The sequence below is a fragment of the Sorex araneus genome, chromosome 7 (genome assembly GCF_027595985.1).
Source record: "Sorex araneus isolate mSorAra2 chromosome 7, mSorAra2.pri, whole genome shotgun sequence".
Lineage (NCBI taxonomy): Eukaryota > Metazoa > Chordata > Mammalia > Eulipotyphla > Soricidae > Sorex > Sorex araneus.
The window spans coordinates 35,965,114-35,987,571 of record NC_073308.1 but is presented as its reverse complement, the minus strand read 5'-3'; the positions used below and the strand labels follow the sequence as shown (position 1 = coordinate 35,987,571).

The following is a 22,458-nucleotide window of genomic DNA, read 5'->3' as shown; positions in this document are numbered from 1 at the left end:
GCAGCACCCCTTCACCATAAGCTCTCCCTTCCGGAGCTGTGTGAATCGGGCCAGACGGCTCCATCAGGAAATAAAAGTGGCCGCGCCGTAGGGTGGTCGTGGAGTTCACGGGCTGACTCCCGCAGGCGCGCTCAGGGCGCGGGGAGGGGGTGGTCAGATGACCAACTCTGTTTTCGGGACGGGGACAACCCGCCTCCGTCGCGGGGCTTCGTGCCCGGCCCAGGGGCTTACTTGGGTGTAGACTTGCAGCCCAGCAGCATTGCACGAGGGTGGGCCGCGTGCCTAATCCGCTCCACCAGGCCTTTAACTTCCGTGGGCAGGGACGGGCCCGTAGCAAGGGGTCAGTAAAGGTGGGCTCAGTTTACCCAGGGACCCCCGGGGTTCCCAGGCCCGAGGCCGGGCCCCGCCCGGTTCGGGGGCGGAGCCGGGCCGGGCGCCGGGGGTGGGGTGGGGGGGAGGCGGTGGGGGCGGGGCGGGACTCTTTTTCCTCGCCGTGGCGGCGGAGGCGCACGGCGCGGGCCCGCGCCCAGACGTCGGCGCCGGGAGCCCGGAGAGCCCGAGGTGCTGCCGTTGCCGGCCCCGGTGGCACTCGCCGTCGCCCGCGCCGCGTCCGCACAGGCCCGGGGCCGAGCGGAGCCCCCCGCGGGGATGGAGCCCGCCGCCGCGCTGCCCCTGGGGGGCCCGGGCCCGCTGGGCGAGTTCCTGCCGCCGCCCGAGTGCCCGGTCTTCGAGCCCAGCTGGGAGGAGTTCGCCGACCCCTTCGCCTTCATCCACAAGATCCGCCCCATCGCCGAGCAGACGGGGATCTGCAAGGTGCGGCCGCCGCCGGTGAGTGTGGCGCGCGGCGCGGGGTCCCGGGCGGCGGCGCGGGCGCGGCGCGGGGGCGTGTGCGGCGGGGGCGGGGGCCGGGCTCGCCGAGCGCCGGCCGGGCTTCAATATGGCGGCGGGCGCCCCGCTCCTTTGTGTGGCGGCGGCGGCGCCGGGCGCCTCACCTGCGCGCCCCCCGCGCCCCAAGCCCCCCGCGCGCCCCGGGGGCGGGCCGGGCGCCGGCCGGGGGCGCGGGGCGCGGGGCGCGGCGGGAGGAGCCGCCTGTCGGGCCTGCGAGCCCAGCCGTGCCGGGGGGCGGCCGGCGGCCGGGGGGCGCTCTGGGGGGCGCGGGCCGCGGCGTGCCCGGAACGCGGGGGCCCCCTCGGGCCAGGGGGTCCCCCGGCGCGGCGGCTGCGGCGGCGAGCGCCGGGCCGTGCGGGGTGGGGGCGGCGGGCCGAGGCGGCGCGGTCGGGGGAGACGTCAGGAGCGCCCCGGGGAGATGGGAAGGCGCGTTTCCGCCGCCCCCTCGCGCCCCCCGCGGCTCCCCCGCGCCGCCCGGGCCCCGTGGGCAGCGCGGCGGGTGTCACGGAGCCTCGGTAACGGCTGCAACGTCCGCCGGGATGGGGGCGGGGGGACCCAGGCGCCCCCGCCCCGCCTCCCTCTCGCGGGAGGCGCCCCCTGCCCCCCCCCCCACTGCCCCCGACGGACCCCCTTCCCAGGCCACCCCGGCGGGCCGGGGTCTGAGCGAGTCGGGCCGGAGACGGTTGGCCGCTGCGACCGTTGGGAGGAGGGTTAACCGCCGCCCCCTCCCCCTCCCCCCAGCCTGCGGGGGCCGAGCCGGCCCCTCTCTCCGCTCTTTGTAGTGACGTGGGAGCTGCGGGGACCCGGGCGAGTTGGCAGTTCCGAAGGCGCCCCCCCACCCCACCCCCCACCCAACTCCAGATGAAAACATGGGACCCCGCACTTTACTATTTGGGTGGGTGGGTGGGTGGGTGGGTGAGTGTACTTGGAGATGAAGTTGGAAGTGCGGGACTTGGAAAATGCCAGGGTGTTCTGCTTGGGGGCGAGGGGGCGAGGTGTCTGTAACGGGGCGTTTCGTCTGCAGGACTGGCCAAGGCCCCTTCTTGGCGTTTAGGGGAAGGCCGTCGCTTTTGTGGCGCAGAGCAGAAGTTAGACCCTGGGTCTGGGAACCGAGGATTTCAGTCCTGAAGCTGGCCAGTATTCGAGACACTTGGCAGTGGAAGTTCTCGCGTCCGTCCTGGGCCGCGAAGGTGAATGGGGGTAGCATCCGCGAGCCACCAGCGCCGCCCCAGGCCCAGGAGTTCTTGGGAGCCAGCTGTGGAGTGGGGTGCTGGGAGGCGCCCTCTGTGCTGGCACGGTGGGACCCGGGGCGTCTCTAGGCCCTTCTCGTCCTTTCTTCTCTCCCTTTGAGGGGGTTCTCCCCCCCCCCCCGGAAGGAGAGTGTTCTGGTTAGGCGTTGCGGCCCAGTCTCTCTTGCTGGTTCACATATTAATGGTGAACTTTGCAAAATGGGTGATCTCACTGCCTCCCCTTGCCCTGCATTGCCACAGAGGTGGTGGCCACCATTTCGCAGTGAGTGGAGCCCATTCTGGATGCGGGGACAGGGCGAGGCAGAGCCCGGCTCTGTTCCTGGAGCCTTCCTTCGTGGGAGGGGGTGGGGGGGCTCAGCTCTTGCCTTTCTTGCTCTCCTGTGCCAGATGGAAGAGTTTAGAAATACTTGGTTGTTGATATTGCTGCATGGAGGCAAATCTTCGCAGAAGTTGGAGCTCTCGGAAGGCCTTGTAGAACAAAGGCTAGTGCAGACAGTCTTTGTTTTAGGAACACTTTTGTTTAGGAGGCTAACTCGGATCAAGTGGTTTCATAGAGTTGAAATCAACAGCAAGCCCCAAGGAAGGTGTGAGAGAGATTTTCTTTGGCATAACTTTATATACTAGGTGTTTCTAGATTTTTTGTTGTTGTTGTTCACTGTTGAATTTTGGAGTACCAGTAGCTATAACAGTGGGGGTTGGGTTCTTAACATTTCACTTGTTGTGGGGGGGGGGGGGACGGTAAAGAGAATTATAAAGCTGCTTTCCTCTTTTGTTCTTCACCTTTGTTTCTTTAAGTAATGGTACTTACATAGCTCATTTTATAACTCCTTTCTCAGTGAGGGTCCGGAAAACCTGTTGGGTGACTGAAAATGGGGGTTCCCAGAAATTTGTGAAAATGCCATATGACAAGAAGCATATGAACAGGTAACAGTTCTAGGGGAGTATAGCCAAATCCTGACTTAAACCTTTGTTCAGATTGCATTTTGTAGCAGTAGGCAAAATCAGAAGGCTTTTTGATTTTGTTACACATTTTAAACCTCAATACTTGGAATGTTCAAAATTACTATTTTTTTTTTAAGGTCAGTTTGGTGTTTGGAGCTGATACATTTTAGTGGACTAAGTAGAAAATAGATGGGCTACTTAGTATTTATTTAGATTTACGGCACCTTTCATTGTAATATATTTGACTACTTTAATAACTTTGTTACCATCAGACCTTGAACATTTGACTACATGTGGGCAGAGTCCAAACTTTACCAGACTGGAAAGTTAGGGATTTAAGTCAAAGCCTAGTGACATACTCCCCCTCCCCCTGCCCCCAGCTCCTGTCATCACTGGTTTGATCCCTTCATCTTTAGAGTCAGTATAAAACTTTTAAGTTTTAGAACTCTCAGTGGCCTTGATGAGCACAGCGGGTCCTCCCCGAAGAAAGGGGGAACTTGAAATGCACAAACCTGCCGTTCTCATTGACTCTCCCATCATCTCAGACTCTCACTTTGAGTTTGACCTTGTTTTCCTGACTTCTGTGGCTTTGTGAACGCTTTCACTGCTTGTGATTCTTAGACCATTTAAAATCTTGAGCAATAGTTCCCAGATCAAGTGATGCTGGGGGCAGTGGGCAGATGGGGGAGCACTTTATTCTTTATCTTTTAGGTTTTTGAATCACACTAGCAGTATTCAGGGGTTACTCCTAGCTCTGTGCTCAGAAATGATACCTGGCGGTTTGGGGACCAGCTGGGATGCTGGGGCTGGGCATGGACCCTGGGCTGGCAGCATGTGAGGCAGGTGCCCTACCGTGCCGTGCCGTATCTCCAGCCCCCAAGGAAAGCTTGAGATTGTGGGGCTAAGGGGGTGCTGAGTAGGGTGTTTTTGGTTTTTTTACGGGTGGGTAGGGGGCACACCTGGTGTGGTAATCAAGACTTCTGGCTCTTTGCTCAGGGCTTGGGAGACCGTTTGGTGCTGGGGATTGAACCTGGACCTGCCACCACAAGGCAAGCAAGCACCTTAATGCTGTACTATATGTGCTGCTGTACTTAACTCCTGACCCTGATTTTTTTTTTTTTTAATGGGGCAGAAGATCAGATAAGTTTGGGAACCTCTAATATGTAACATTTGGGGAAAAAAAGGCTTATCAATTGAAACACTTTTTGAGTTGGAGGGTCCGGGCCACTCCCAGCTGTGCTTAGAACTTACTCCTGCCTCTGCTGAGGGTCACTTTTGTGGGCAGGGCTGACCGATTATAGTGGGAGGGATTGAGCTCAGGTTGGCTGTGTGCAAGGCAAACACCTTACCCATTGGACTGCTTCTCTGGGCCCTGAAACACTCTCTTTTTTTTTTTTTTCTTTTTGGGTCACACCTGGCGATGCACAGGGATCACTCCTGGCTCATGCACTCAGGAATCACCCCTGACGGTGCTCAGGGGACCATATGGGATGCTGGGATTCGAACCCGGGTTGGCCGCGTGCAAGGCAAACGCCCTACCCGCTGTGCTATTGCTCCAGCCCCTGGGCCCTGAAACACTCTTGATGACAGGATTTAGGTATGATTCATATAAGATTCACCAAGATCAAGTGTGTGATCTAGTGGGTTTTAAACTTTATTTGCTTATTTATTTATTGCTTTTTGGGTCACACCTGGCAATGCATAGGGATTACTCCTAGCTCTGCACTCAGGAATCACCCCTGGCGGTGCTCAGAGGACCACATGGGATGCTGGGAATGGAATCCAGTCACCTTGTGCAAGGCAAACGCCCTACCCGCCCTACCCGCCCTACCCGCTGTGCTCTTGCTCCAGCCCCAGGGTTTTAGACTTTAGTTATACTGCCATCATTAGGTTATTGGAACATCAAACATTTTATCTCTGCCAAAGAAACTCAGTCTCTCTTTTTTTTTTTTTTCCCGCTTTTTGGGTCACACCCAGCAGTGCTCAGGGGTTACTCCTGGCTTTGCACTCAGGAATTACTCCTGACAGTGCTTGGGGGACCATATGGGATGCCGGGGATTGAACCCGGGTCATCAAGGCAAATGCCCTACCCACTGTGCTATCTATCCGGCCCCCTCAGTCTCTCTTTTACCTAATCCCCTTCTCTCCCCGCCTTGCTTCTTTGCAATGCTTAGACTTGAACTCTTTTTTTTTTTTTTTGCTTTTTGGGTCACACCCAGCGATGCTCAGGCGTTACTCCTGGCTTTGCACTCAGGAATTACTCCTGGCGGTGCTTGGGGGACCATATGGGATGCCGGGGATCGAACCCGGGTCGGCCGCGTGCAAGGCAAACACCCTACCCGCTGTGCTATCGCTCCGGCCCCAGACTTGAACTCTTTTTGGACCATACCTGGCAGTGCTCAGGCACTAATCCAGCTCAGTGCTCAGGGTTGCCCCAGGAATACTTAGGAGACCCTGTGGGGACAGGCATTGGATGGGGACTCCTGCATGCAAATCCTGTCCTGTGGCCTGTGGCTCTCTCCAGCCCAGGGCCCAGCACTTCTAGGTGGGGTTCTTGCGCATGAGCTCACCTGAGGTGGGGGGGTTATGAGAGGGTGTGTGTTTTTGTTGTGTGTACTAGGGTTGGTGTAAGTCATGCACACATGCTTTCCATAGGTTCTGCTTCTGGCTGGGTGAGTCAGAGACCCTCTACTCTGCAGTGGCAACTGAGCATGTGGGATCTGAGCCTCGAATGGTGCATGGCACTGGGATCAAACTCTTGTTCTCATGCATGTAAGACAGCACTTTCACTGAAGCCATCTACTGGACCCCATGGAATTCCCTTTGAAGACAAATTTAGGACTAGAGTGCCCTGAAATTAAATAATTTCTTTTTCTCACTTAACTCCTACAGTTCTGTGTCAGAAGTATCTGCTTGGGCAGAGGGCAGCTGGAATTGATCCACAGCACCACATATGTGGTCCCCAGAACACCTCTATGAGCACTTGCAGAGGGATTTGCTGCAATTTGCTGCCTGGTGTGGTCCCCAGCCCCCCCCAAAAAGGCTTCTGCCTTTTAAAAATAGTTGTCGGGGTATAGTTCACGGTAGAGATTTGTTTTGCATATGTAAGGTCCTGTAGTCAATCCCTTATATTGAATTGTAAAGCAAAAGCAAAGCAGAAATAAACGGTCTTGTGTTGCCTTTGATTGTGTTGCCTTTGAGCGGGTGCTGGATTTGACTTGAGCAGTGGTAGATCTCACACTGGGAGCCACAGACATCCATTTAGTTGTAATTCATGGTCCCCAGTTTCAGAGTAGACTGTGAAGGATACTACACATAGGCAGCTAAATATTCCAGCCCCGTCTCCACTGGATACATATTCCTTACTATAATAATAGGATTTGTTCTTTCTTTTTTTGGGAGGTGGGGAGGCATACCTGGCAGTGCTGAGGAGTTACTCCTGGCTCTACACTCAAAGATTACTCCTGGTGGGGCTGGGAGAACATACGGGATGCTGGGGATTGAACCCAGATTGGTCACATGCAAGGAGATACTTTACCCACTGTACTATATCTCTGGCTGCCAGGATTCCCCCCCCCCCATTGTTTTTAAATGTGCAATCCAAACCTTTGTAAGGAGTCTTTAAATAGAGAGTTATCTTTGAAAAGTGTTCATGAATTTCTGTATAAAGCTGTGTTTGGATTCTTTATTGACTTGTTGATAAGGGAAAATTGTTCATTTTAATTTGATCCTTTGTAAGCTGCTTAACTTTCTTCACTTTTGTCATATTGCCTAGACCAGTGTTTCCCAAAGTTGGGTTTATATTCCTGGGGTGGTACTCGATATGTGATTGGGTGTGGGGGACAGCAGTTGCCTCTGGTACAACTGGGAACTTAGTCCCCTTAAAGAAGGTAAATTTGGGGGATGCTGAGTGATTCTGTTTCTGAAATGGGAATGGTAAGCCAAGTACGTTGAGAACCTCCTTCTCAAAGTACTGTGGTTGATTAGCGGGAAACTTGTATGTTGTGTAAGGTCCCTTAATATAATCACAAACATCAGAATTTTTTTTTTAAGAGGCAAAACATAATTGTAAAATATTTGATTAAAAATTTTTGAAACTGGAGCTGGAGAGATAGTACAGTGGGCAGGGAGGGCACTTGCCTTGCACACTGCCGACCTGGGTTTGATCCCTGGTACCTCATGGTACCCCAGGTCCTACCAGGAGTGATTGTTGAGCACAGAGTTGGGAGGAATCCCTGAGCACTGCCTGGTGTGGCCCCAAAACTTAAAAAAATAAAAAGAATCTGGGTCAGGGATGTGACTCTTGGATGTGTGATTTCTGGGGTTTGATTCTAGGAATTGCATGGTCCCTGAGCATCTCCTGAGTGACCCCTACCCCCATTTCAGTTGCTGATGCCCAGGATACCCCTGGATTTGGCCCCAAAATAAAAAGTAATGGGGTGAGGTCATGGGAGTGCCTCAGTTGGTAGAGCACAGCCTGTGTGAAGATGGGTTTCTATCCCTGGCACTGGTCGTGAGCATGTGCCCCCACTCCCAACCGTGAGATTAAAAATTACTGAATCTCAGGTGCTATATACACGCAGGATTTTTCTACAGGCTTCTGTAACCTCTTGTCTTGATTGGACCACATTAAAATGGACTGTGGAAAAGGTTAAGGGAGACCTTTTGCCTCTCAAAATAAAAGTGCTAATTAGGCTCCAGGAAGCCTAATTGTCTACCTCTTTTCCAGAGGCAGCCACAAGTTTAAAATCCAGTTATCCAGGGCCAGAGTACAGCAGGTATACTTGCTTGCCTTTGCAGCTGATTGTGGTCCCCAAAGCAAACCAAACAAAAATGAGTTACCCGGAAAAAAACATAACTTTCCTCCTTGCCATAATCCTTTTAGCTTGGTTTTGAGATTGTTGTTTGATTTTTTTTTTAACTTTAATTTTTATTTTGGTCGTGGGGAGCACACTCAGCGGTGCTCAGGGGTTAACTCCTGACTGCACTCAGGAATCACTCCTGGTGGGATGCCGGGAATCACACCCTACCCGAATCACAGCCTACCCGCTGTACTATCCTCCAGTCCCTGTTTGATTCTTATCTAAGAGAAATAATTCTGAAGATTATGCTTATATACCAGTTGTAAATGCACTGATCACTCTTCACTCGAAGATTGGGAAGGAGTGATAGTACAGTGGGGAGGGCGTTTGCCTTGCATGGAGCCGACCTGGAGTCAATCCCTGGCACCCCAGTATAGTCCCCTGAGCCCACCAGGACTGGTCCCTGAGGGCAGAGCTAGGAATAAGTCCTGAGTATTGCAGGGTGGGGCCCAAGAACCAGAAGCCAAAGGAAAAAGAAAAAGATTAAAATCAGATGGGGGTAAATGCTGGGACAGAGCCTGTTTATACTTTGCCTTGAAATTTGTTTTTGTTTTCATTTGTTTTGGGGCCACACCCAGTGGTACTCAGCGTTTACTCTACTGACTGCACTCCATCACTCCTGGGGTCACTCTTGGCGGTGCTCAGGGATTGAGCCTGGTTGGCAGCATGCACAGCGAGTACCCTGCGTACTGGACTAGCTCTGCCCTTGTCTGTGGGCTCCCGTTGGCTCCCCTGCAGGACAGCTGGCAGGCGTAGGTGGGAGCTTCCCCTTGGGAGCTGTAGTCAGTAGAGGGTACTTTGGAGATTCTGTCACTCACTGGGATCCTTTAAGTTCAGAAAAATAACAATGTTGCAAGAAACTGAAGTTTCAGACTTGAGACACTGTATTCAGTATACCAAGGATTTCTTCAACTTTTATCAGCCTTTAGGTCCTGGCAAGAGATTACATGTTAACTTTTCTCTGGTGGTGGTGGTGGGTGTGGGGCCACACCTGACTGCTCCAGGACTCACTCCTGGGGGTAACTCAGGATCATATAGGGGGTGCCTGGGTCAGCTACCTACAAGGCAAGCCCCTACCTACCTCTAGTGCTGTTTCTGGTCCCTGGTATTTTATTTTTGTAACACCCCCCCCCCCCCCCCGCCCAAGTTGCTTTCTGCCATTAACTTCTTTTTTTTGGGGGGGGGGAATGCTACATCTGGTTGTGCTCAGGGATCATTGCTGGTGGTGCCCAGGGGACCCTGTGTGGTGCCTGGGATCAGACTATATGTAAAGCAAACGCCTTACCCACTCTACTGTCACTCCCCTCTGCCCTCTGCTATTCTGTTAACTCTCAAGTGAGTTCTGGGGTGAATTTGCTTTTTATTTTGCCAAGATTATGACCAGATTAATGAAGAAAAGATGCTTGTAGGGCAATGTGACATTTCTGTTCATAATTATAAGATGCTTGGAACATCACTGTGAAATTTGATTTAATGCCTTAAGTTTTTTAAACAAATGAAAAAAATTAACTGTAGGTGCCAGAGAGTTCAGCAGGCAGAGGCACATACTTTGTATCAGGAGGATTTGGTTTCCACCCCCCAGCACCTCCTCCTCCTCTGGGCACCACAGGGAGGGATCCCCAAGCAGCGAGCCCTTAGGGGGAGTCTCTGAGTATCACTGGGTATGGCCCCAAACCAAAAATAAATAATTTTAATTGTAGACCAGTTATTTCTCTTAAATTGCCATTGTTGTATATCTTTAGAAATACTTAGAGTTAGACATTAAAAAAAAAAACATTTAAGCTTGATTTCTCTTTTTCTTTTATCTTGTTTTTTTTTTTTTTTTTTGAGTCACACTTGTCTGTATGCTGAGGGCTTAGTCCTGGTGTTGTGCTCTGGAGTCACTTCTGACTCGCCTGGGGGACCGTCTGGGGGCCGTCTGGGGACCTGGCACTGAGCATGGGTCAGCTGCGAGCAAGGCAAATGTCTTACTTGCAATACTATTGCTCTGGCCGCTGAACTGGGCTTATCATAAATACTGGGCACTTTGCTTTGCCAGAATCTTTTAACTTCCAGAGTACAAATTTTTATTATGAGACTATTGAACCATATGTAAAACAATACATAATATTAACTGTTTTGCTTTCCTGGATTTGAAGAGCAGTGTTGGTTGGGAAAACAATGACTTTTGGTTGTAGATAGCAACTTAGAATTTTGTCTCATTCACAGTATTTGTCAGATGGGGGCATTTGGAAGTGAGGGTTCTCACACCCACTGGTGAGTGATGGGCATGGTTCCCAGTGGACATGGGGACGGTGTCTCTGCTTCTTTCTCTGCTGTGCTTTGTCCTTACACAGTGCGACCATCCCGAGGCACCGAGGTCTGGGCCTGGTGGTGATGCCCAGAGGACTTTCTTAGTCAGCAGCATTTTATTCTCCGTTTTCTTATTTGCTCGGCTTTCTGTTAGTAGGGATGGGAGGTACGCACTAATGAAATCCCACACTAGAAAAGGAGCTTTGGAAACTGTAAACTTAAAGGTCTAGGAGTTAATGGTCTGGGGGTTATTATGTTCACTTTTCTGTCAAGAATGGTTGTCACTTCTCATATTTTCCAAATGAAACAATTTACTTTGAATAGTTTCTCAAAGGTAGTTTTATTTTACAGTTTATTTCAGCAGTTATATTTGTTTTATATGTATAATAAAAGTCCGTTTTTATGAACAGTATTCAAATATATCGTCATTACATTTACCAGTAAGTATTAAAGTGTGTGTGCTCTCAGATGTCGGAGATGCATGAAGATCAGTCAGTGGAAAATTTGGGGACTGGAGCAGGGGTTCCCCAGGCCAGGTCCATGCTGTACGTGTGAGGTCGGCTATCCCTCTTTGAAATTTATCCCTGCCCCTTAAACTACAGGAGATTAGTTATATGCATGTGATGGTATCATGATATATTTTTTGGTTGTTGTTGATCCCCATTTCATGTGGTGCTATTTCTAAAGAGCTGTAAAATATAAGAAAAAAAATGTAGGAGAAAGCAAACATCTAGGAAAATGAGTACATTTCTGTTGCTTTTTCTTTTTCCTTCTTTTTCTTTGCTTTTTGGGTCACACCCGCGATGCTCAGGGCTTACTCCTGGCTCTGCACTCAGGAATTAACTCCTGGCGGTGCCCGGGGGACCATATGGGATGCTGGGAATCTAACCCAAATGCCCTACCTGCTGTGCTGTCGCTCTAGCCCCTGTTGCCTTCTTTTTGATGTGTGTGGGGTCACATCTCATGGGGGATAGGGGATGGCCAGGGCCAACTGCACCCAGTACTCAGTACCACGGGGTGCCAGAAATCAGACCCGGCCTCCCATGTGCAGAGGCCTTACTGCTTTCATACTCAGTCCCCTCATGTCTAAAGAGTCTGTATTTCTAGATTCTTAAGAGTGAGTAGAGCTTGAATGTAGTTCTGTAATGATCTTGGACAGTCATTTTCCCCCACTGTTTTCTTCTCATCTAGGAAGGGATCTGATATGACCTTGGTTCAGATTGACTACTAGATTACAGGGAGTTGAAAATCCCAGAGCTTCATTTGCTAAGAAGGGTCTGGTAATAGATTAAATTGGACAAGGAATGGTGATAGCGTATCCCTTATTTTCCCCTCCAGTGAAACAGTGGAGCTTTAGAGGTTGGAGAGATAGTATAGTGGGTAAGGCACTTTTTCACACAGCTGACCTGGGTTCAACCCTTAGCACCAAAGCAAGGTGTGGGGCACCTCCTCCCTCCAAAAATAGTGAAACTTTAAAATCAAAAGCCCAGTCTCCAGCTCCATATAAGCTCTCTCACTAGCTATGATTCAGACTCAGAAATAAGTCTCGAAAAAGATCAGCAGGTGGCAGAATTTCTCCCGGATCTTGCACAAGGCCCGAGTTATCCGGGGCACCAGGAGTGGGCTGGGTGAGCACCCATGCCTGCTCAAACAGAGCCCCGGCAGCTGAGAACCTCCACACTCCATGCTCCTGGCTGGACTCCACTGCTCGGATGAGCCTCATCCAGAAATCAGTTTGTTGAAAAACTCAGGTATGCAGGTTTTGTGACTGAAACGTTTCATAGAGTTGAGGATGGGCTACCTCCCCCCAGGAACCCCTGGCAGTCACGCACACACCCCAGAGCTACCACCCAGTTAAGAATTTAACTCCAGCTGTATCACCCCATTAAAAATTTTGGACTCCTGGAGTGACATCTCAAACCCCCTAACACTGATAAACCAGGAGTAGCACACCCGATAGGATGGAATGTAACGTAGAAGGCAACCAGTGTCTATTAACAAATTATATACATAGAGGCTTAACCTGTAACAACATTTTAGTAATCTCTTGTACAAGGGCCCCAGGGTGAGATACAACAATCTTCACTCACTCCTAATAAAGTTTTTGATCATCCTTTTAGCAAATTATTTGTAATAGGCAACATAAAATAAGTTATTTTGGGCCTGCTGTGGGGGCAGGCTCAAGGAGTGGCTGGGAAATTTGGAAATAATGGTGGTGGGAAGGTATAACGGTGGTGGTGTTGGTGTTGGAGTATTGAATGTCTATAACTAAACTAATGACTTAGTAAAGGTTTGGGGAAAAAAAAAATGCCCAGCACCAGAACTAGAGACATAGAGTGTAATTCTTCCGGGTTAGATAACACTTTTTTGGCTCAGAGGTTACTCGTGGCTCTGTATCCAGGAGTGGCACCGCAGGCTCTCGAGGACCAGGTGGGGTGCTGAGGATCGAACCTGAGTTGGCTAGTGCCTCTTAACCCCTGGACTGTATTTCCAACCCAGGCATGGACTTTTTGTTTTTGCTTTTGGACCACACTCCACAGTGCTCAGGGCTTCCTCCTGGCTCTGTGCTAAGGGATCAAACCTGGCTTGAGGGCTTGGGAACTGGTACTGGGATTCTCCCTGTGGTTGGTTGCACATAGTCAAGGCCTTGCAGTGATTAAGCAAGGCCATTTATTTTTTAAAATTTTTTATTATATTTTTATTACCTGGTAATGCGGAACTTTGTGATCTTGGACTCTGGGCTCAATGGGACCCGGGAGCAGAGATCCTCTGCCTTTCCCTCAGTCTCTGGCCACCCAGAGGTCACACCCATAAACCACTTCCTGCCGGCCAGATAATCTCCTCATTGGCCACCCTCCAGAACTCATGGCTGCTTCTTCAGAAGGGAGCATAAAATGAGGCTCCCATAACCATGCCAAACGGACTCTGCACCAGTGGTGCCCCAGACGGGGGCGGGTGAGAGCCCTCCCTGCCCCAAAGGACCCAGCCCCGGCAGCTGACCTCCACTTCCCTACTGCCGCCGCGATCCAGGCCATTTTCCACATGCTTGACCGAACCTCACGCATGAATGAACATATTCCTGCGGCCGCATGACACCTCATCATAAAGGGAAATATATATATATATATATACACACACACACACATGTACATATATATATATATACACACACACACATATATATATATATACACATATATATATGCCTCTCGAAGAGCCTGGCAAGCTACCGAGAGTATCCTGTTCGCACGGAAGAGCCTGGCAAGCTCCCCGTGGTGTATTCGATATGCCAAATATAGTAACAACAGGTTTCATTCCCCTGACCCTGAAAAGACCCTCCAATCATTGGGAAAAACAAGTAAGGAGAGGCTGCTAAAATCTCAGGGCTGGGACGGATGGAGACATTACTAGCGCCCACTTGAGTAAATCGATGAACAGCTGGATGACAGTGATACAGCGATACTATTATCTTTGTTGCAGAGAGGGGTTAAAAAGTAGAAGAGGTGGTAGTAAAACAATTCAATCATCAGGACAGCAAGATCACATTTTATTTTCTTTAATAGGGATTTTTTTTTTTTAAATGACGATGTCAAGGATTGAACACAGGTCCCATGCATGCAAAGCATGCTCTTTATTTTGGTGGGCACATCTGGCAGTACTCAGGAATTATTTGAGCTTTCCGCAGGGTTCAGGGGACCATATAGGGTAATGGGGATTGAACCTAGGTAGGCTGCATGCCAGACAAATGCCCTACCCTGTACTGTCTCTCCAGTCCTGAAAAAAAAATGTTAATTGTAAACATGCAGGCAGGCCAAGGTTTCCCCACTCAGATACCTAAATAGTTATGTGTTTCTTTGAGGATTTTAATGGATTCCTGTGTTAATTCTTCCCAGCTCACTGATTTGACCAACTGTAATATTCAGAGTAGTTAGTCCAATGCACAGTGATTTTGAGCACTTGTGTTCTTTTCCTCTGTGTGTGTGTGTGTTTTGTTTTGGGGTCACATCTGGTGGTGAGAACCGGGCTTATTCCTGGCTCTGCATTTAGGAATCACTTCTGGTGGGCTCCGGGATCGTATATGGTAGCAGAGATAGAACCTAGGTTGACAAATGTATGCAAGGCAAACTGCTGTACGATTGCACAGGCCCTTAATTACGTTCTTAAAAACAAACATTTTGTAGTGCCCAGGTAGATCTTCTGATCTTCGGGGGTTGAGAGAGTCACTACTGGTGGGATTCAGGGACACATGTGGTTCTGGGGAGTAAACACACATGTCCTGCTCGAAAAGCTCTTTGAGCTAACTCTACAGTCTTTGAGCACTTTTTTATAGGGGAGGTAATACCCCTGGATGGTGCTCAAGACTTACTCCTGGCTCTTTGCTCAGGGGTCGGTTCTGGTAGGCCTTAGGGGATCAAACCCAGGTTGGTCGTGTTCAAGGCAAGCGCCTTTCTCAGGGTGCCTTTTTTTCTGGCGGCCTGAGCACTTTTTTTTTTTTCCTTTTTGGGTCATACCCAGCGATGCTCAGAGGTTACTCCTGGCTCTGCTTGAGTAATCAGTACTCAGGAATTACTCCTGGCGGGGCTTGGGGGGTCATGGGATGCTGGGGATCAAACCCAGGTTGGCGGTGCAAGGCAAATGCCCTGCCTGCTGTACTGTCGCTCCAGCCCCCTGAGTACTTTTATTAAACACACATTCTTTTGAAGCACGCATACTCCAGAAGACAGATACCAAAACATTACCCTATTTCTCTAATCTCCTAACTCAAGAAACAAAGAACAAATCCCAACTCAAACCACATAATTGCAAGGTTTTTAAGGCTTGAGCTCCTTACTTTTTGTGTGGTTGTGCTAGTTCATCACTTGGTGATATTTAAGCCAGATGGTAATATCTTCCTGGGCTCAAGCTGAGAGGGGAGAGACAGAACAGGAAGAATCTCAGGGTCTGAGCTCTGGTATACTTTTTAATTGGTGGGTCAGAGGAGAAGGGTCTGTGAGGAGATTTGTTGTAGTTGCCGTCGAGTCTGTGAAGTCCCGTCTGCCCAGCACAGCCCTCCTCTCCCGCGCACCTCAGCTGCTGTGACCGTGCATTCTGGACCAAGGGAGACACTGCCAACGTTTCCAGTGGGAGGATAGCTTGAAGGGTTTCTATAGAGTAACTTTTGGGGGTATTGCTGGGGGGGGGGGCAGTTGGAGTTGAAACATTGTATTCCCGAAACTCTCCTTAGCAGCTTTGTAAAGCATGGTGCCTAGATTTTTTTCAAAAAGAAAGTAGGGAGGGTCTTAGGAATTCCTTTAGCGTGAAGGGCAGTAACTGCTTACATCAAAACCATAAATGTTGCAATACTGTTTATAACCTTATGTTACCTAAGCTACAGTATTTTTTTGAGGGGGTGTTCACACCATTGGTGTTTGGGAGCAGGTGTGGTGCTGAGAACTGAGTCAGGTTTGACTGCATTACTGTCACTGGACAATATAATAAAATAAATTTGGTGTTTTTTGTTTGTTTTTGTTTTGTTTTATTTTTCTGGCCACACCTGGTGGTGCTTGGGGCACTCAGAGATCACTCTTAACAGGGCTCAGTCGACCATATGGAATACTGGGGACCAACATGGAGGTGTGTACCCTGTTCAGTTCCAGCTCTCAGAAAAGAAAAATTAAAAATTGGGTGCTATACCTGGCAGCCCTCAGGGATTACTTCTGGGTCTGTGCTCAGAAATAATTCCTGGCAGGGCTCAGGGGACCATATGGGGTGCCTGGGATAGAATCTGATTAGCTCTCTGCAAGGCAAGTGCCTTACTAGCTGTATTATCCCTCTGGGCTGTTAAAAAATTTTTTGTACTGTTTCACTGGCTCCTACAATAAGAAGGTAAAAGCTGAACTAGTTTCATGTGGTGCCCACGAGTTTGAATTTTAAGCAACTCCTCCCTTGTAAAACTCAGCGGGGTTGAGAATCATTGGGCAAGAGTCCCTCGATGGAGGCGAGACAGTGGTTAATAGAAGGAATTCTCTTAACTGTTACCTTTGGTTTTTGTTTTGCTTTGTTTGGGGGCCACACCTGGCAATTCTCACAGGTCATTCCTGGTGGTGCTTGGGGGACCATATATGGTGCTAAGATTGAACCCGAGTCACTGCTTGCATCAAAACACAAGCATCTCCTCCACTGCACTCTCTCTTTGGTCCCTTCCTGTTACCTATGGAATCGACAAATTCTCTTATTTCCAGAAATCAGGGAATCCTTTTATCAGCTCTGGTGAGTGAAGAAAGGCACTGGGTCTTTGGGGTTGGTTGCAGATTCGGTTCAGTTAATGATTACTGTGTACTCCGTGCCAGGCACTGGGCAAGGTTCTGTTGGTTCAGGAATGAGTCCAACAGCTTCCACGAAAGGAGCCCCGGGTGTTGGCGGGGACGGTCTGCAGCCCCCGCCGCACTGCCTGATGTGTGCGGGGAGTAGGAGTGTCGCGGGGGAGTTGGGGGCAGGAGGGGCTGCCTGTGGTCTCTGGGAAGGCTTGGGGTTAGGGCAGACTCAGGGAGGAAGAGGGAGGGTGAGTGAAAATGAGGGTCGTGATAGCACCCCAGCAACACCAATTTACTTAAGGAAGGAAGATCTACTGGTCAGGGACTCAGTTAACATACGGGGGGAAGAGTGTTTTTAGTCAGTGTTCCAGTCTTCCTTTTGTGGAGGAGGGCCCTACACGTGGCCTTCACTCCAAGCTCCTCGCTCAAGGGTCACTCCTGGAGCTCGTGGGCTCTAAGAGATGCTGCAGTTGGAACCTGTGTGGTCTCAGCAACACGAGCACTGTACCTTCTGTGCTGACTCTCTAGCCCCTCAATAGTTCAGTCTTTTATTTTGCGGGGGAGGGGTGTGTGGTACCCAGTGATGCTCAGGAATTACTCCTGGTGGTACTCAGGGGACCATATGTGATGTCAGGATTGAACCTCAGTTGGCCACGTGAAAGGCAAACTACCCAGTCTACTACACTCCAGCCCCAGTCTTTTTTTTTTTTTTTTTTTTATTGAATCACCATGTGGAAAGTTACAAAGTTCTCAGGCTTATATCTCAGTTATACAACGCTCGAACACCTGTCCCTTCACCAGTGCCCATATTCCACCGTCAAAAACCCCAGTATACCTCCCACCCTCGACTTCGTAGCTGATAAATTTCACTTCATTTTCTCTTTACCTTGATTGCATTCCATATTTCAACACAAAACTCACTATTGTTGTTTGAGTTTCCCCCCTCAAAAAACAGCCCTGCTGACAAGGAAGCATTTGATAATTAGTTTTCCATTCTACAGCCCCAAATATGACTTTATGGTGATGATTTTCTTGTCAACTCTAGACAGAGCTACCAATCTCAATGTACAGGAAAAGTAGATAGTAGTTTTCCCAGCAGATTGCATGTCTCTGTTAACAGTGGTTAATTCTTGCTTCCATGGAGCACTAATTCTTCTCTCAGGCTGCATCTACTCCCCTCGCCCTCTTTTTTTTTTTATTTTTGGAACACACTGCTTGTGCTCAGGGGTCATTTCTGGCAGTGCTCAGAGTAGCCTGTGTGGTGCTAGGATCGAATTGGGGCTGGCCACATGCAAGGCCTGCACCCTATCCTACCTGCTGTACTATCTCTCTGGCCCTGCAGCTTCTCCTTTAGGTTAAAATAGGTTATCCTTTAAAATGAGACTGCAGCAGTATTCAGTGACGCAGTAAAGCTTGTGAAAACCAGTTGAGGGGGCGAGTCTGCAGCACCACAGTATTTGGTCTGATGTATCATAAGACCCATTTATTTTGGATCTTATGCTTGTGTTTTAGTGCATCCTTATTTCTTGGCCACAGATTTGGCCTTATTAAATAAAGTATGACCAGAATTATGGCATATTGATTGGGCTGGCACATTATCCTTGTGGAAATATTAAGTGACCTGGCAGGGGGATAAACATAGCAGCTTTCCAGCAATTCCCTCAGGTTTAATCTTCAGGCTTATTTTTAGGGGGTATGGGAAGGGAAGATTTGGGCCACACCCTGTGCTCAGATCTCTGTAGGGCCCACACATGCCTTGTTCCCTGTACTGTCTCTCCAGTCCCAGTCTTTCATGATTGATTGGCTTTGTTTTGGGCAATACGGGATGCTGGGGGTAGAACCAGGGCTAGCTGTGTGGGAGCTGCCCACTGGCAGCTGTTCTGTCACTTCTGCCATAACCCCAGTCTTTAGTTTTCCCTTCAGATATGAATATTGTGGATCAGGTGTGCTTTAAATTTTTTTCCACTTTAAGTATTAGGCTCATATTTAGTGTATATTATAGTGGAGTTAAATATGTGCATCCTGTAAGATAGGGCTTATTTGTTTCTTAGTCTCATTGATGTTTTTCTTTTCTTAGTGTTTGAGCCACAGTTGGCAGTTTGGCAATTTGAGCCACAATTGCCAGGCTCCGGCCTAAGCCTGGCCCTGCTCAGGGGTCACGACCCCTGCAGGGTGCTGGCCACTGACTTGGAGTGACACAAGCAGGCAAGTGCCTTGACCCCCTTCCCATCCCTCTAGCCTGCAAACAGGCTTTTAGGGAGGACATCAGTGGAAGCAGAGTCTCTAGTGACTGTCCCGAGTGACAGGTCTGCATGGTCCAAGAGGTGGAGCATGTGGTCTGGCTGGAAGGAGGCCTGAGCGGCAGGGTCGGGGCTAGCTGACCTCTGCCCCGGGCGTTTGGGGCAGAACATCGAGACAGTTTGTCTCTTTTTTTCTCACACCCTTTCCCAGATAAAAAAAAAATCAGATTTGGATGATTTTTTTTTCTTTTTGGGTCGCACCCAGCAATGCTCAGGGGTTACTCCTGGCTCTGCACTCAGGAATTACTCCTGGTGGTGCTTGGGGAGCCATATGGGATGCCAGGGATTGAACCAGGTTGGCTGTGTGCAAGGCAACGCCCTCCCTGCTGTGGTATGCTCGGGTCCCTAGATGCTTTTAAAAAATGTCTTTTCTTAACCCGCACCTTCCATTCAAGTGTGCTGACACCGTAGATGGGAGAGCATAACTTCTTAGGTCACTGACTCAGACCTTATGGTATAGAAGTTACTGAATTGACATGAGAAATTTCTGATCTTTCTGTCCTATAGGGAGTGTAAATCACTTCAGTGTGCTGATATCATTTCATACAGGATCAGGTATGAAAACTGAATTCTGCCAGTTTTTCCCCAAAGGAAACGTTTTTTTCAAATTGATTTTTATTAAAAACTGACTTACAAAGTTGTTCATTACACAGTCGTTTCAAGCACTTTGTGTTCCAACACCACCTGTATCACCTTCTCTCCACCAGTATACCCAGTTTCCCCCCTCCCCAGGGAACTATTTATAAACACTTGTTATTATTCTCATTCCTAAGATGGTAGTTGGGTGATAATGCTGTTTTAGGGTTTTGGATTTCTTTCTTCTTATTATCAATAAACATTTATTACAATTGTTCAGGCTGGAAGCCTGAGTTCAGGAGGGTTTTGGATTTATTTGTCCTTCTTGGTAATTTAGGTTCTATCAGGGGCACCCCATAAGGTCCTCTGTGCCCACCAGGAATGATTCTTGTGCTCAGAGCCAAAAGTAAGCCCTGAGCACACCTGGTGTTGCCTATAAAACCTTAAGTAGGAGTATATGTGTTCTCTGTAGGTAAGAGGTTTCTCTCTGTGCTCCTCCTTTGAAGGCATTACAAAACCAGTGGAGGGCTAGTTTAGTAAAGATTTCACTTACTTCACCACTCTGCTTCTAGCCAGTGAAAGTTTATACAAATCGGACTGGTGAGATAGTACAGTGGGTAGAGTGCTGAGCCAGGAGTGATCCTGAGCACAGAGCTAGGAGTGACTCCAAAACAAACACAAATAGTCTTTATCTTAGACCTTTGTTAGATTACCAAAATAAACGGGAATAGTGAAGTTAACACCATTACCACTCCCCCTTTCATACTGCTTCGTGTTAGACGTGTTGCTAACTAACTTGGGTCTGCACTGTATTGAGATTTCCTTAGTTGTGGCTGAATGTTGCGGCTCAGGATCCCATCCTGGACATCACCTCACAGCTGCCAGGCGTGTTCAGGGTTCTTAGCCGTGCGAGCTCTCTGTCACCTGACCTTTGATGGCTCTGACACGTGTGACTGAGTTCTGAGTGTTTGTAAGATGTCTGCTCTCAGGCTGTTGCTAGATCTACAATCAAGTTGTTTTCTTTCTTTTTTTCTCGAAAATGCAGCCTCTGAAATATGATCATTGAGGCTAAAACATGCTTCCTAGAAGAAGAGTGTTTTGTTTACGATAGATAACATTGGAAAATAAATCCCTAAATGTGATTAGAATATTTATGAAGTATTATAGAATGAAATACTAGGTGTGTACAGTAAAAAACAATGCAACTTTTTTGTTAAAAAATTTGTTTTTATTTGTTGTTGGACCATTGGCACCAGGCATTGAACCTGGAGCTCTTGTATATAAAATAAGTGTTTAAGCTCAGCCCTGATTTTCAATTTATTTTTATTTTTAAATTTGTAAAATGAAAATTAATTTTTGTAAGGTTGTTCATAATAATTTATTACATTTAATATTTAAGGACCAATCCCACCACCATTACATCTTCCCACCACCATATTTTGAATATTTAAATGGAAGTGTTTTAGGGGGGAAAAATAAAAACACCAGAAGGTTGTATAATAGCACAGTGTAACAGACTTTCTCTGGGATTGTGTATAATTTTTCTTTTTTCACTATATGTCATTTCTGAAATTCTCACAATAAGCTTTACTGTTGTGCTAGGGAAATGATTTTATTCCCATTTATTCTTGCAGAGTCAGGAATTGTCAATGCTCAGGGCCGTATTTACGCAGAGTATGCACTCCACCTCCATGCCACAGCTCTGACCTGAGGAAGCCATTGCTTTGTTTGAAACAAGATAGTTTTATTGAACAAACTTACTTAGAAAGGGGAGAGAAAGAGAGGAAATACAGACTTCTCCAGGGCGGGAGAAGCTGGCGGGCATGTAGGAAACATAGAACGCAGGCCTGAAGAGCAGGCAGCATCTCTCTCTCTCTCTCTCTCTCTCTCTCTCTCTTCTCTCTCTCTCTCTCTCTCTCTCTCCCTCCCTCCCTCCCTCCCTCCCTCCCTCCCTCTCTCTCTCTCTCCCTCCCCCTCTCTCCCTCTTTCTTTCTTTCTTTCTTTCTTTCTTTCTTTCTTTCTTTCTTTCTTTCTTTCTTTCTTTCTTTCTTTCTTTCTTTCTTTCTTTCTTTCTTTCCTTCTTCTTTCCTTCTTTCTCTTTGTTTTGGGCCACATTTGACAGTGCTCAGGGCTTACTACTGGTGCTCTGCTGAGGATCACTCTAGTGGGGTTCGGGGTACCATGTGGGGTGCTTTTGAACCCTGGTGCAAGGAAAGGGCCCTGCCTGCCATACCGCTCTCTGGGCCCATTGAAAAATAAAAGTTAAAAAACAAAAAGCACGCTGATTGGTCTTGTATGTTATATACTAGTTTGTGGGTTCCATTTCATATAATTTTATGTGAAGATAGAGAATTGAAACTTATATAACCAATGCCTTACCCTCCTCCCCCATCCCCCAGCCCCAAAAAGAAAGAGAAAAGTTGGATTTGATATCTTGGAAGCTTAAGCTTTAAAACATGTGCATTTCCTAATAGGTAATGGTTTGTTGAACATTTACTTTGTAAACATCAGGCACTGTAAGATTTTGCTGTGCTTGATTTTGGATTCAGGGTCACACCCTAAAGTGTGCAGAGACTACTCCGGATGAGTGCTCAGGATAGTTCCTGGTGGTGCTCCAGGGGACCATCAGGTGCTGGGAGTCAATCCTGGGCCGTCAGAGCGTGTTTTCCAGAAGACAGAGTAGAGCCTGCCTCTGAACGCAGTAACTCCTGGCTGGGTTCAGATCCTGTTCTCATCAGCATTTGTTCAACTTTATATGAAAAAGGAAAAAGTGACATGGTGCTTTTTAAAGATGTTGCTGGGCTGCTTAAGAGTTAATTAGGAGGGCTGGAGAGATAGCACAGCGGGTGGGGCGTTTGCCTTGCACACGGCCGACCCGGGTTCAAGTCCCAGCATCCCATATGGTCCCCTGAGCACGGCCAGGGGTAGTTCCTGAGTGCAGAACCAGGAGTGACCACTGTGCATCGCCAGGTGTGACCCAAAAAGCAAAAAGAAAAAAAAAAAGAGTTAATTAGGAGCTACTATGGCATGATGCTCAGGGGACCAAGAGATTTGG

The 22,458-nt window shown here is 48.7% G+C and overlaps 1 protein-coding gene across 3 annotated transcripts in view; it reads left to right on the top strand.

Annotated features, from left to right (window-relative positions):
• Nucleotides 1-506: 506 nt before the first annotated feature.
• Nucleotides 507-22,458, top strand: part of KDM5B (lysine demethylase 5B) — a 76,643-nt gene continuing 54,691 nt past the window's right edge. The window contains exon 1 of one of the 3 annotated variants that reach the window (XM_055144375.1): nt 507-813. In XM_055144375.1, the coding sequence (XP_055000350.1) occupies nt 649-813 (165 nt within the window). In that variant the 5' untranslated portion in view covers nt 507-648. Of the gene's footprint in view, nt 829-1,804; nt 2,079-22,458 lie in introns of those variants that run through there. The other 2 variants (XM_055144374.1, XM_055144373.1) reach the window with 2 other exon arrangements.